Genomic DNA, 14,210 nt, shown 5'->3' on the forward strand with positions numbered 1-14,210 from the left:
GTTATTAATCACATCCAGGACTGAACCATGGCAGAGTGCCCGTGCACTTGGGTTTCTCAGTGAGTTATTGATGAATTTTCTCTCACTCGGAGCACAGAAACTCATTCTCCATTCACTAATTGGGGCTATCAATTGCGGGGATGTTCCCCGGCATGCCACGCGGGGGATAATGTGCCCTATTCACACTGGAGGAGCCTAGTGCGCAGGCGCCTGTATTTGGCGCATGCGCAGTGTCACTGTGAGCCAGGGCGTGCGGGTCCTGGAAGCGGATAAAGGTGGGATGTACGAATTTTGCGCTGATTACGAATCAGCGGGGCGCAGGGAGGTAACGCACTCGGTGGGCGGGCTTCATAAACATCTGGTGTAGGCCTCAAGTCCCGAATGAGAACTTACAGGTTCTGCGTTAACAACTCCGGGGCTTTTTCCCGGTCGTAGGCCTAGGCTGATGGTGGCCATCTTTGTAAAGGAAAGCAGTAGATTTCTGTGTCGCAAACTTGCTTCAACAAGCGGTAGCGCGCGTTCGCGGCCTTCTTTGTAAAGGACTCATTGGTGGACGGGGCTTCAGGATCCCAGTGAGTGAACTGAACCCAGCCAGAGTCGGCACCTTCAGGGGAGGAGAGGGCGGGGAACCAGTGAGTGTAGAACTGAACCCAGCCAGAGTCAGCACCTTCAGGGTAGGAGAACTGAACCCAGTCAGAGTCAGCACCTTCAGGGCAGGGGAGGAGAGGGAGGGGGACCAGTGAGTGTAGAACTGAAGTCAGCACTTTCATAGGAGCAGGAGTAGGCCATTCGGCCCCTCGAGTCTGTTCCGCCATTTAATGAGATCATGGCTGATCATCCAAATTCAGTACCCTGTCCCTGCTTTCTTCCCATATCCCTTGATCCCTTTAGCCTTAAGAAATATATCTTACTCCTTCTTGAATATGTTTAATAAGTTGGCCTCAACTGCCTTCGGTGGTAGAGAATTCCACAGCTTCACCACTCTCTGGGTGAAGAAAGTCCTCCTCATCTCTGTCCTAAATGGCTTACCCCTTATCCTTAGACTGTGACCCCTGGTTCTGGACTCCCCCGCCATCGGGAACATCCTTCCTGCATCTAGTCTGCCAAGTCCTGTTAGAATTTTATGAGTGTTGAACTGAACCCAGCCAGGGTTGGGGGAGAAAACTGGGAGCAAAACACAAACTGTCTTGAGATGTGTGATAGTTTTGCATTTTAGCACAGGGAGGAGGTACAATTTGTGGGACAGGGATTTACAGCTTTGGGGGAACAAGAGAGGAAAGAATCTTCTGTAGAAACTAGAATTGTCTTCTGAATTTCTGTCCTGTACTTACACTGATGAGTTTTGTAAATTCCTTTTACAGGGTATTAGAAGGGGAGGATTTGCATACGGGAATCTCGAACCAAACACAATGTCAAGATCTGTCAGTCACTCGATTCATCAGGACCTGAATATCATCAGCCTTTGAATGTGGAAGGAGAAATGTTTGTCTGTTCTGCCTGTGAGAAAAGATTTCAAACATCAGTGTAACTGGAAAAGCACTGAGACAGACACACCCGAGTGAGAGTGTTCCAGTGCACTGACTGTGGAAAGAGCTTTAACCCGTTACACAGCCTGAAAAACATCGCACCATTCACAGTGGGGAGAAACCGTACACGTGTTCTGTGTGTGGATGAGACTTCAACTGATCGTCCAACCTGGAGAGACACGAGGACACCCGGACCACAGAGAAACTGTGGAAATGTGGGGAATGTGGGAAGGGATTCAGTTCCCCATCTAATCTGGAAATTCATCGGCGCAGTCACGCTGGGGAGAGACTGTTCACCTGCTCTGAGTGTGGGAAGGGATTCACTCAGTCAACCCACCTACTGACACACCAGCGAGTTCACACCGGGGAGAGACCATTCACCTGCTCCGTGTGTGGGAAGGGATTCACTCGTTCATCCCACCTGCTGAGACACCAGCGAGTTCACACGGGTGAGGGTCCGTTCACCTGCTCAGAGTGTGGGAAGGGATTCACTGATTCATCTCACCTGCTGAGACACCAGCGAGTTCACACGGGGGAGAGACCGTTCACCTGCTCCGAGTGTGGGAAGGGATTCACTGAATCATCCAACCTTCTAACTCATCAGCGTGTTCACACTGGGGAGAGGCCGTTCATCTGCTCCAACTGTGGGAAAGGATTCACTCAGTTATCCAACCTTCTAACTCATCAGCGTGTTCACACTGGGGAGAGGCCGTTCACCTGCTCCGACTGTGGGAAAGGATTCACTACTTCATCCCACCTGCTGAGACACCAGCGAGTTCACACGGGGGAGAGACCGTTCACCTGCTCCGAATGTGGGAAGGGATTCACTGAATCATCTAACCTAGCTCATCAGCGTGTTCACACTGGGGAGCGGCCGTTCATCTGCTCCAACTGTGGGAAAGGATTCACTCAGTTATCCAACCTTCTAACTCATCAGCGTGTTCACACTGGGGAGAGGCCGTTCACCTGCTCCGACTGTGGGAAAGGATTCACTACTTCATCCCACCTGCTGACACACCAGCGAGTTCACAAGTGACCGGGGTTGGATTCTACTGTTATTGCTGCTTTTAATCACATCCCGACTGAATCGTGTCCATTCTGACAGGTGGAGTTTGTTTCTGCTAATGTTAATAACCCCTGTAACCAGGCTGGAGTTTAGTATTTTGATATTTCAAATAACAGTGTGTCGATATTTGATGTCTCCAAGAGGAGACTAATTGATGTCCTCTTACCGACTGCTCCATTTTTGGGCCTTTTCTCCAGATTATTTCAGTTCTTGTACCTTCGGTTACTCTCATGGACAAGTCCCAGCTCCCCATACCTTCCAGAGTGCCTCTCCTAGCCTTGGTATCCAGGGAAGGCCTCGGTAACACGCCCGGGATCAGTAAACACAAAACCCAGACTGTTAATCACTTTCAGCTGCTGGACTTAGCGTGTGTCCCACAGCATCTCTCTCACCTTCAATGTGTGAATAGAGCATCACGCCTGCAAACCTTGTTTCAATTTAAATTTGAATCCACTTAGCAAGTAAACAGATCACATCAAATAATTGGCCCAGGTTTAGAGTCAACAAGATGAACAAGTGGACACATCATGGCCCAATACCCCAGCTCTATATTCACAGGAGAAAGTCTTGTTATCTAACTCCTCGAGTGGACAGAATAGAGAAAGATCCCAACTCTAAGAACATCTAGAATCTGTTGTAAATATCTTTCAAATCCTGACTGGTCCAATCTATCGGTTTCCTTTCAATTGAAGTGAATGGAAGATGAGAGGGGTGTTGGCATATGGACCTCGGGTAATTCAGCTTCCGAAAGGTGTTCATGTTTAGTTCATTCGATATCGGGGAAAATGTGGTTGGTATCATTAGAGAGAGAGAGAGAGATTTCACTGAGCAACAGCTGGTGTTTGCAACCAACTGGCCTTGGATATTTTCATCACAGAATGTTTCGATCAGAAATATGATGTTGGGATAAGAAAAGTCTGGAGACTAGTGGTTTGTGCTGCCCCAGGAAGGCCACAGTGTTTTTACTGCTTCTAACGTTGTTGATGTGTGTTGAAGAAAATGCAGACTTGTGTCTCTGGACTGTGCAGTAGCCAGAGACGACCATATTAGGCAATGCCAGCTCCAGTTTGATGAGGTTGATGGCAGAGCAAGAGATCCAGCAGTTTTAAGAATTTATCTCCCGTTATCTGCAGACATCGAATGTCGCAGCATGCTGACAAAATTGGACTTAAGACTTTAACCTATTGGGTTAAATTATTGGGATTGATTGTTATAGAATTGAATTGTTATAGAATGGAAAAGTAGTGAAGTTATGCTAAACTTGTATCGAACCTTGGTTAGACCACACTTGGAGCACTGCGTACAATTCTGGTCACCATATTATAAAAAGGATATAGAGGCACTGGAGAGGGTGCAGAGAAGATTTACAAGGATGATACCAGAAATGAGAGGGTATACCTGTCAGGAAAGGATGGACAGGCTGGGTCTCTCTTCTCTTGAAAAAAGCAGGCTGAGTGGTGACCTAATAGATGACTTTAAAATTATGAACGGTTTTGATAGAGTAGATACAGAGAGAGTGTTTCCACTTGTGGGGAAGAGCATAACTAGAGGCCATCAATATAAGATAGTCACCAAGAAATCAAATAGGGAATTCAGGAGAAACTTCTTTACCCAGAGAGTGGGGAGAATGTGGAACTCGCTACCACAGGGAGTGGTTGAAGCGAATAGTATAGATGCATTTAAGGGGCAGTTAGACAAGCATGAGGGAGAAGGGAATACAGGGTTATGCTGATAGTTAGATGAGGAAAGACGGGAGGAGGCTCGAGTGGAGCATAAACGCCAGCATGGACTGGTTGGGCCGAATGGCCTGTTTCTGTGCCGTATATCCTGTGTAATCCTGTGTAGTCACAGCAAACAGACAGTTTAACAGACTGCCCATGGTCCACTGTAACCTCCACCTTCTCTCTCTCACTATTCATGGACACTGCTGCAGTAATTGCTCCTCTAACCTTTCCTCTCGTGTCCCTCCTACACCCCTAATACACGGCCCGACACAATCTCCCTCCCCCTACATCCTCACTGTGCTGGAATCCACACCAGTCTCCCCATCTGCTCCTCGTCGTTTCCCTGGATTCTAAAACTACTGAACTCAGTCTTCCCTCCTGAAGTCTACAGGCTCTAAAACTGAAGCTTGGTGTCCCTCAGTCCCTACTCCTCCCCTTCTCTCCTCCTCTTTCCCCCTTGGTTGTGTTCCACACTCTGGGCCTTGGGCCCTGCCTGGGGATTCTCAGTATGAACAGGTGGGATGTGTTTGGAGACAGGGTGTCCCCGCTCTCCTCCTCTTTCCCCCTTGGTTGTGTTCCACACTCTGGGCCTTGGGCTGTGCCTGGGGATTCTCAGTATGAACAGGTGGGATGTGTTTGGAGACAGGGTGTCCCCGCTCTCCTCCTCTTTCCCCCTTGGTTGTGTTCCACACTCTGGGCCTTGGGCCCTGCCTGGGGATTCTCAGTATGAACAGGTGGGGTGTGTTTGGAGACAGGGTGTCCCCGCTCTCCTCCTCTTTCCCCCTTGGTTGTGTTCCACACTCTGGGCCTTGGGCCCTGCCTGGGGATTCTCAGTGTGAACAGGTGGGGTGTGTTTGGAGACAGGGTGTCCCCGCTCTCCTCCTTTAAAGGGACAAGGAGACGACCAGCTGGGCTGAATGGCCCTGCTTTATGACATCACTGCAGTGCCTAGCAACCAACCTCCCTGAGCCCCGCTCATTATGGGCTGGCAGTGTTTGATGGGACAGTGTAGAGGGAGCTTTACTCTGTATTTGTAAGTGAAAAAGAACTTCACCAAGTCTGTTGATCGTTCAAAGCACACAATTTATTTGGACAAAGTACTTTGGGAGAAGAGACAAAGATTCCGCAACCTTGTGTCCAGCTTCTCGCTTTTACAGTGGTGATCGAGTGCTTCTTATACAGTTCAAAAAGGTTGGAAAGTACCGATATCAGTAGTTATTACATCATTAGTCTTGGTCAGTTATTCTTCGGCCAATCTGGCGCTTTAGCAACAACTGACCTCCAATCACATTCTTTTAAAAACAACTTAATTATATCATCGTACTTTTTAGCAGGCCAAGGGGCAGATTCCTATCTAGCCATGCGCCCGCCTGCACCAATCAGTTGCTCAACTCTTTTCTATTTCAAACTGTCACTTCTGTAAGTTAATCAACTTTATGCTATTGCTGTAAGTTAATCAACTTTATGCTATTGCTGTAAGTTAATCAACTTTATGCTATTGCTGTAAGTTAATCAACTTTATGCTATTGTAAACTGTCACTTCTGTAAGTTGACAAAGCCGGAGCTTCAAGAATATATTTTAACCCTTACCTTCCCTAGGCACAACAATTTTACCCCAACAGTCCCTCCTATTGGTCCCTGGCCAAAGCTTGATTTGCCCTGGGAACCATCATACCATGGTTAGACTGGTGGCACACAACTCTTCATGATCCGTTTACGAAAGCTAACAACAATTACAGTAATTCATAACATTGTTGCTAATTCATTTATACCATTTTGGTTATTGTCCATTTTGATCCATCATCCTTCATCTGACGTGTCGCGAACATGTTCTTCTCCTTTTTGTTCTCGTTGCCTTCTTCATCTGTTTATCTGTTTCTTCTTGTGCCTTATGTCATAACCAATGGTCTATCCCTACTCTATCTTACTATACCCCTTTAATAGCTACCTGCGCATAAGCATTTTCCTTTCTAACTGTTTGTGCTCCTAAATAAACAAAGATCTATCCCCTATGTTACCATATACCAGCCTGACTGGTGCGGCTGGAACAGCATTCTTTGCCACTTGGGCTCAGCAACATTTCAACAACAGGAATGCACAATACAACACAATTATTATGACAAAGAACGACATCAGTCCCTGTAACAATGAGGTTCCGATTGATCCCAACCACCCATGTGCCCAACTCCACAGAGTCGATTCAGGTGGTTGTCTAAGTTTTCCCACCTCCTTCCGAATGTGTTCGGCCAGATTGGTTATATTCTCCGAACTATCAGGGATATATGTGCAACATTCAGTTCCAATGTGTCTGGCATATCGAAGGGGGCTGGTCTCAAAGGGATACCCCCTTCTGAGTGGATGGGTACGTGTGCACACACCCAACAACTGGAGATATCGGTTTCTTTGGCATAAGTATATGACATATACAAAAAGTTATTCACATTTAGTTCTCTACAACGCCGCTTGTTATCATTCTCCGGTCCGGGGTCCTGTCTCAACATAACGATTAGACAGGCACCCACTACGCACACATAACAGTAATGTCCCTTTTTCCATTATTACAACAGTTTTTTTTAACAAAATCAAAAGAGAAAACAAAAATCGCAACTTCACATCAAATTTCCTCGATTTCTTCTTCAGTTGCTTGTACGGTTCATTCTGAAATTCTGGACAAACACAATTATCTAGGCAATTATCTCATCAATTTCCTCCTTATTCTCATTATTATTGTTATTTGACCTTGTCTCCCCCGCAGCGCTTTGTGCACGGTGCCACAAATATTCGAGGATCCAGACAAGGCCAAATATCACAAACAAAACGCACATAACCCGAATTGCAATTTTCATTGTTAATTCTAGACTATCAATTTCGGGTTTGAATTTTTGTATCATCGGTTCGGACATTCCTCACTTTCTACGAAGAGTATTCGTTCAGGGGTGGCCCTTTCTTAAGTCGATGAAGGGTCATAGATTTTCAACTGTGTCCAATGTTTCCACCGTCCCATGCCCCTCATATCGACGCAAGCACACGTATCTCCACTAATTACGATATCATACGGGCCCGACCACTTCGGAGCAAACCCGGGCTTCCCTGGTAAGTTTTTAACCATTACCTTCGTCCCTGCTGGGGGAATATATGGGAATGCCGTTAACTCTAGATCTTTATCCTTTTCAGCTTGCCTGTCCCGGGTTTGTCTCATATCTTTCAATTGTTTGCTTAACTCTATCACGTATTGTCGGAGCCTATCTTTAAGTGGTCCTACGTCTGTGCCCCCCGTAACTATTCCTTCTGGGAGTTGCATAGCTCTGCCTGTCATTAATTCATATGGGGATAATCACATTGTTCGATTCGGGGTCGCTCGCTGTTTCATCAGAATGATGGGTAACACGTCTACCCATGATTTCCCGGTATCCCTTATAGCCTTAGCTAGGGCCACCTTCAAAGTTCTATTCATTCGCTCCACCATCCCTGAGCTCTGGGGGTGGTAAGGAATGTGGAACTTTTGTTTTATCCCCATCAGCCCACAGACTGTTTTTATTACTGACCCGGTAAAGTGTGTTCCCTGGTCAGAGTCGATTTGCAACGGTATTCCCCATCTAGGAATTACTTCTTCTGCCAAAATACGGGCGACAGTGGTGGCAGTACAATTTCAGGTCGGGAAAGCTTCCACCCAGCGGGTGAACTGGTCGATAATGACCAGGCAATATTGTTTACCTCGCGAAGCGGGTAATGGACCAGTGAAATCTATCTGTATGTTTTCCCATGGCCCCCTCGGGCGCGGCTGGTGAGCCATTCGGATCTTAACTGGTCTGCTGGGATTATGCTGTGCACACGTGACACAACGTTGACAATGCTTTGCTACATCCCTTCCCAATCCCGGCCACCACCATTCCTTGGATATTAATTCTGTCATGGGTCCCCTTCCCGTGTGAGCTAACCCGTGATGCAGTTCCAACAGCATCTGTCTGATGCAGGTTGGGGCTATGGTCTTTCCATCCTTTCTCCATATCAAATCTGCATCTTGTCTCCCTCCTGTTTGATACCAGTCCTCTTTCTCCGTCTGTGAGGTATCCGTGTGTAACTGAACTATATTAACTTCCTCCCTTTCAACGCTCCCGACCTGCTCTTCTGTTTCTTCCTCAAGGCCCTGTTCTAGTGCTCTTTGTGCTGCAACATCGGCTGCCTGATTCCCTTCTTGTTCCTTATTTTGTATCTTTTGGTGCACTTTTATTTTGATGACGGCTGCTTGTGTTGGCCCTTCCGCAGCTTGTAAGAGGGCCCGGATTCTACTCTGATGTTTAATGGGTTCCCCTCCTGTTGTCACAAATCCTCTACGTCCCCAGGCTGTCATATAATCATGCACAACCCCGAACGCATACCGGCTATCGGTATATATAATTACTGTTTTATCTTTGGCTAATTCCAACACCTTTGTGAGGGCTAAAATCTCCGCCACTTGGGCCGAGAGTCCTCCGTCCAATCTCCCTGATAACTCGGTTTCTAACTGGTCATTCGCTACTGCCCATCCGGTCCTGGGGGACCCATCTACATAGAGGGTGAGCTGAGCTTCTCCCAGCAGCTCATCCTGTAGTCTGTTGTCATTAACCTCTTCGTCTGTTTCTGCACACTGATGAGGTTCCCCCATTCCCAAAAGGCCCTCAGCCGGGTTTTCTCCTGTATCTCTGATAATTTTTACTGATTGGTCTACTGGTAACAGCACCGCTTCCCATCGCGCCCTACGCGTATTAGAGACCGATCTTAATTTCCCTGTGTTCAACATTTCCACCAAGGTGTGCTTGGTATGTAAAGTAATGTCCCCCGTCATCACGGTGGGTTCACTCACTTTTATCGCCCAGGCAGCGCAATCGAGTGCCGCCACACAACACGATAATCCCGCTGCCACCGGGGACTGCTGGGTTGAATAATATGCTACGGGTCGCCTTCGATCGCCGTGTTGTTGAGTGACCACTGCAGCATAAAATCCCCCTTCGTTCTCACAATGGATGTGGAACGGCCTTTTCATATCGGGTAACCCTAATCCCGGGGCTGTTATCAGGGCCTGTTTTAATTCGGCATAAGCGTTCTCCTGCTCTGGCCCCCACTCAATGGGTGTTATTGTGGGGTTCCCTCCTTTCACTAACCTCTGAACTGGTTCTGCTATAGCTGCGAAATTGGGTATAAAATTCCTACTGTAATTGAACAGACCCAGGACCTTCCTGACCCCTCTCACCGAGACTGGTCTAGGCATTTCTTGTATCACCTTCCGGCGATCACTGGGCATGGTCCTGGCCCCTTGTGACAACTGTTGTCCCAAGTAGGTGACGGTGGATTTTCCAATTTGGGCTTTCTTGGGGTTCACTTTAAATCCACCTTTTTCCAGTGCTTGTAAGATTACAATCAGGGCTGAAGCGTGCCCTCTTTCGTCCTCTGACACTATTAATAGGTTATCCACATATTGTTGTATTGTACTACGGTAGGGAGTCAGGTCTATTGGCTCCAGTAGTGAGCTCATCACCCGGTGAAATGTCACCGGACTATTATGGAACCCTTGTGGTAATCGGGTCCACGTATATTGCCTATTTCCAACGGTAAAGGCAAATTTTTCTTGGGACCCCTGATCCAATGGTAAGGACCAGAATCCATTAGCTATATCCAATACGGTGAATATTCTGTGCTACATACTTAAGCCATTTAAAATAGTGGCAGGGCTAGCCACTATTGGGTGTAATTTGGGGGTTACCTTATTTAACGCTGTATAATCGATGGTCAATCGGTATGATCCATCTGGTTTCTTTACTGGCCATACAGGGGAGTTCGTTGTACTCTCCGTGGCTCTAATTATCCCTTTTTCTTCTAAATCGCGTACTATTTTTGATACAGCCTCTTTGGCTTCCAGCCTAATGGGGTATTGTCTATGTGATTTGTGCTCTGGCCCCGGGACATCGATAGGGGTCATATCCACTAGTCCCGTATCTTGTTTTGAGGCTGCCCAGACAGTTTTAATCGTCTCGCATATAACCCCATAATTTCCTGGTTCCTGTCCCCAATCCCAGGCCACCAGTTTCACGCTACCTATTTTGGCAAGATGACAGAGGGGTCTTGTCAGCCCTACTTTACTCCCATCCGTCTGTGACCATGTTATCTTACCCTGTTTTCAGTCCACCAATAGGTTGACTTCCTTCAATAAATCTATTCCTAAAATTGTTCCTTCATTGTTTAGACATACATAAAATTGGGCGGGGAGCAGGCGTCCCGCCATTTCTAATACTTGTACTTCACTTTTATACGCGGGGATCCGTTCCCCTTCCAACCCCACTATATATATTTTATGTTTGGTGACAGGTAAAGGCAGGTCCGTAATGGACACCGATGCCCCGGTATCTACTAACATATCACACTGCCGGCCCCCTAACAGTGCTGGCACATAGACCCGGTTATCGCCTGCCTCCCTTTTTATGGGGGCCGCTGTAAGTCAGCGGCTTTCTCCTTGTTGTTTCATGAATTGTAAGAACCTTTGATATTCCTCGGGATTTAGCCTGGGCCCCTGGGATCCCTGTGAATCCCGGTTCGTCCAACAACTACTTGTGTTATGTCCCGTTTTGCCACAGTTATCGCAGCTTAGGAGGTTTTGTTTTGGTCCTCTACCATCCTTGGCCATGTGTCCCATTTTCCCACAGTTAAAACATACCCCCTTCTTCCTCTGTTGGGGCCTCGCTATCTGTGCGCCTGCTTGTTTGATATGCTTTTCCTGTTTTTCTCCCTCTGTGCTGTCTGCCTGACATGCCCATCTAATGGCTGCGTCATAAGCATCGGCTACTACTAACCCCATCTTTAATATTTTCTGGTGCTCTATTGACAAGCCGTCTTTAAACATCTTCACAAATACGGGGTCATCCCTTTGTGGGTTTCCCTGTCCGGATGACTCTTGATACCGATACCAGAGTCGCTCCCCGTAAGTATTAGCGTTTTCTCCTTTCTTTTGTCGAATCTGCATTATCAATCCCCAATTAGGTGTACCAGCTCCCATCACGCCTTGGACAGCTTGAACAAATGCGTCTCTTGCGGTATCCCGGTCCCCCTTATTGGCGTTCAGGTTCGGGATCCATTGCCCCTCCCTTTCTCTTTGTCCTAATTGTGCCCACTTATCCCTTGGACATTTTGCTCGTACAATCTAGTGGATGTCTCTCTCATGCATGTCGTGAATCTCGTATAGTTCTTCCAATTTCTGCCAAAATTGCACGTTTCGTTTCCGTGGTTGTAGGGTTCCTAAATCCTGATTAATCATTTGTTTTTCCGCCGGGGTGAATGCCTGATACCTAAATTTTGTATTTGCCCCTTGCCCCTGTGTACTGGATCGCTTTAAGGGGGCTACCTTGATGACAGGTACCTCTTCATCATCATCTGTGTCTGTGAAAGGGGCCGACGCCGCCAGGGCGTAAGGAGGGGGGGGTCTCTTTTTCCGAAGGATTATTGGTCATAAACTTGGCCAGGGCACAGAGCCCTGCCTGTTCATTCCAGAACTCTGTCTTATCCGTTCTATACCCATCTTTCAATTTTTTGCCTGTTGTCAAATACTAATTTTCTTGTTCTAATTCTAAAATTTCCTCATTTTGTTTCATCAACTTAGTGTGAAGATTCTGGGTTTTTCAGATTACCGTGACCAACTGATGGACTAAAATTACTCCTGCCTTTTTGGTCTTTTTCTCGTTTCTGTTTTTCCCACCACTCTCGCTGAGCGGCAGGGGTTTGAAGCGGATCCCACCCATCTTTTGTCATCTTATCCACCATACCCTTCATAGAACCTAGACAGGGACCCAGAAGGTCCCCATTCTATTTCTTTCCCCGATGCCATAGTTAGTCCAACTTCAGTCTTACCATCTGCTGAGTTCCTCTATTCGGGCTGGTCTTGGATCTCCTAAAAAGGTTCAAGTAATTATTCACTTTCTCAGTCACCCTTCTGACTTCGCGTTCTTGGAGTGCTTTGGAGCCTCTGCGCCTATTTGATCCTGGCCTTCACGTGGGGCATGTGCCCTCTTAATAACCGGCTCAGGCTAGGTATGTGAGACAGGCACTCCCCTTGTCCGTTTCGTTTAGTCAGATCTGATTCTTCTCGACATTTATCGCACACGGTTTTCCCTATTCAATCTATCATTCACACTTACTGAATTGTGTACTCTTACCCGCCACAGACTTTACTCCGAATCCTTTGATAAACCCGGCACCGCTGTGTCACCCTCCGATGTGATGCTAATTGGTGGACAGTCAGAATTTTGACTACTCGTCCGTGTTCACCCGTCGGGTGGTCCGGCGACCTCCGGATTTATCCTGCCGACTACGCCAATTTGTAAGTGAAAAAGAACTTCACCAAGTCTCTTGATCGTTCAAAGCACACAATTTATTTGGACAAAGTACTTTGGGAGAAGAGACAAAGGTTCCACAACCTTGTGTCCAGCTTCTCGCTTTTACAGTGGTGATCGAGTGCTTCTTATACAGTTCAAAAAGGTTGGAAAGTACCGATATCAGTAGTTATTACATCATTAGTCTTGGTCAGTTATTCTTCGGCCAATCTGGTGCCTTAGCAACAACTGACCTCCAATCACATTCTTTTAAAAACAACTTAATTATATCATCATACTTTTTAGCAGGCCAAGGGGCAGATTCCTATCTAGCCATGCGCCCGCCTGCACCAATCAGTTGCTCAACTCTTTTCTATTTCAAACTGTCACTTCTGTAAGTTAATCAACTTTATGCTATTGCTGTAAGTTAATCAACTTTATGCTATTGCTGTAAGTTAATCAACTTTATGCTATTGCTGTAAGTTAATCAACTTTATGCTATTGCTGTAAGTTAATCAACTTTATGCTATTGCTGTAAGTTAATCAACTTTATGCTATTGCAAACTGTCACTTCTGTAAATTGACAAAGCCGGAGCTTCAAGAATATATTTTAACCCTTACCTTCCCTAGGCGCAACAATTTTAGCCCGACAGTATCTAACCCATGCTGTACCTGCCCTGGGAGTGTTTCATGGGACAGTGTAGAGAGACCTTTACTCTGTATCTTAACCAATGCTGTACGTGCCCTGGGAGTGTTTGATGGGACAGTGTTAAGGGACCTTTACTCTGTATCTAACTCATGCTGTACCTGCCCTGGGAGTGTTTGAAGGGACAGTGTAGAGGGAGCTTTACTCTGTATCTAACCCGTGCTGCGCCTGCCCTGGGAGTGTTTAATGGGACAGTGTATAGGGTGCTTTACACGGAATCCAACCCGTGCTGTACCTGCCCTGGGAGTGTTTGATGGGACAGTGTTGCGGGAGCTTTACTCTGTGTCTAACCCGTGCTGTACCTGCCTTGGCAGTTTTTGATGGGACAGTGTAGAGGGAGCTTTAATCTGAATCTAACCCGTGCTGTACCTGACCTGGAAGTGTTTGATGGGACAATGCAGAGGGAGCTTTACTCAGTATCTATCCTGTGCTGTACCTGCCCTGGGAGTGTTTGAATGGACAGTATAGAGAGCCCTTTACTCTCTATCTACCCATGCTGTACCTGCCCGGTGCGTATTTCATGGGACAGTGTTGAGGGACCTTTACTCTGTATCTAACCCGTGCTGTACCTGCCCTGTGATTGTTAGATGGGACAGTGTAGAGGGAGCTTTACTCTGTATCTAACCCGTGCTATACCTGCCCTGGGAGTGTTTGATGGGACAGCGTAGAGCGAGCTTTACTCTGTATCTCACACGTACTGTACCTGCCTGGGAGTGTTAGATGGGACAGTGTAGAGGGAGCTTTACTTTGTATCTAACCTGTGCTATACCTGCCCTGGGAGTGTTTGATGGGACAGTGTTAAGGGACCTTTACTCTGTATCTAACCCATGCTATACGTGCCCTGGGAGTGTT

The 14,210-nt window shown here is 46.9% G+C and overlaps 1 protein-coding gene across 1 annotated transcript in view; it reads left to right on the top strand.

The window, feature by feature from the left end:
- Window positions 1-223: 223 nt before the first annotated feature.
- The window catches only part of LOC147119842 (uncharacterized), a 42,046-nt gene continuing 28,059 nt past the window's right edge, over window positions 224-14,210 (top strand). Inside the window, 2 exon segments of the mRNA XM_085984161.1 lie at window positions 224-325; window positions 1,612-2,558. Of these exon segments, the coding sequence (XP_085840287.1) occupies window positions 224-325; window positions 1,612-2,558 (1,049 nt within the window).

The sequence above is a fragment of the Somniosus microcephalus genome, chromosome 4, assembly GCF_052327205.1.
Source record: "Somniosus microcephalus isolate GS21.2 chromosome 4, FLI_Smic_1.0, whole genome shotgun sequence".
NCBI classification, from domain to species: Eukaryota; Metazoa; Chordata; class Chondrichthyes; order Squaliformes; family Somniosidae; genus Somniosus; species Somniosus microcephalus.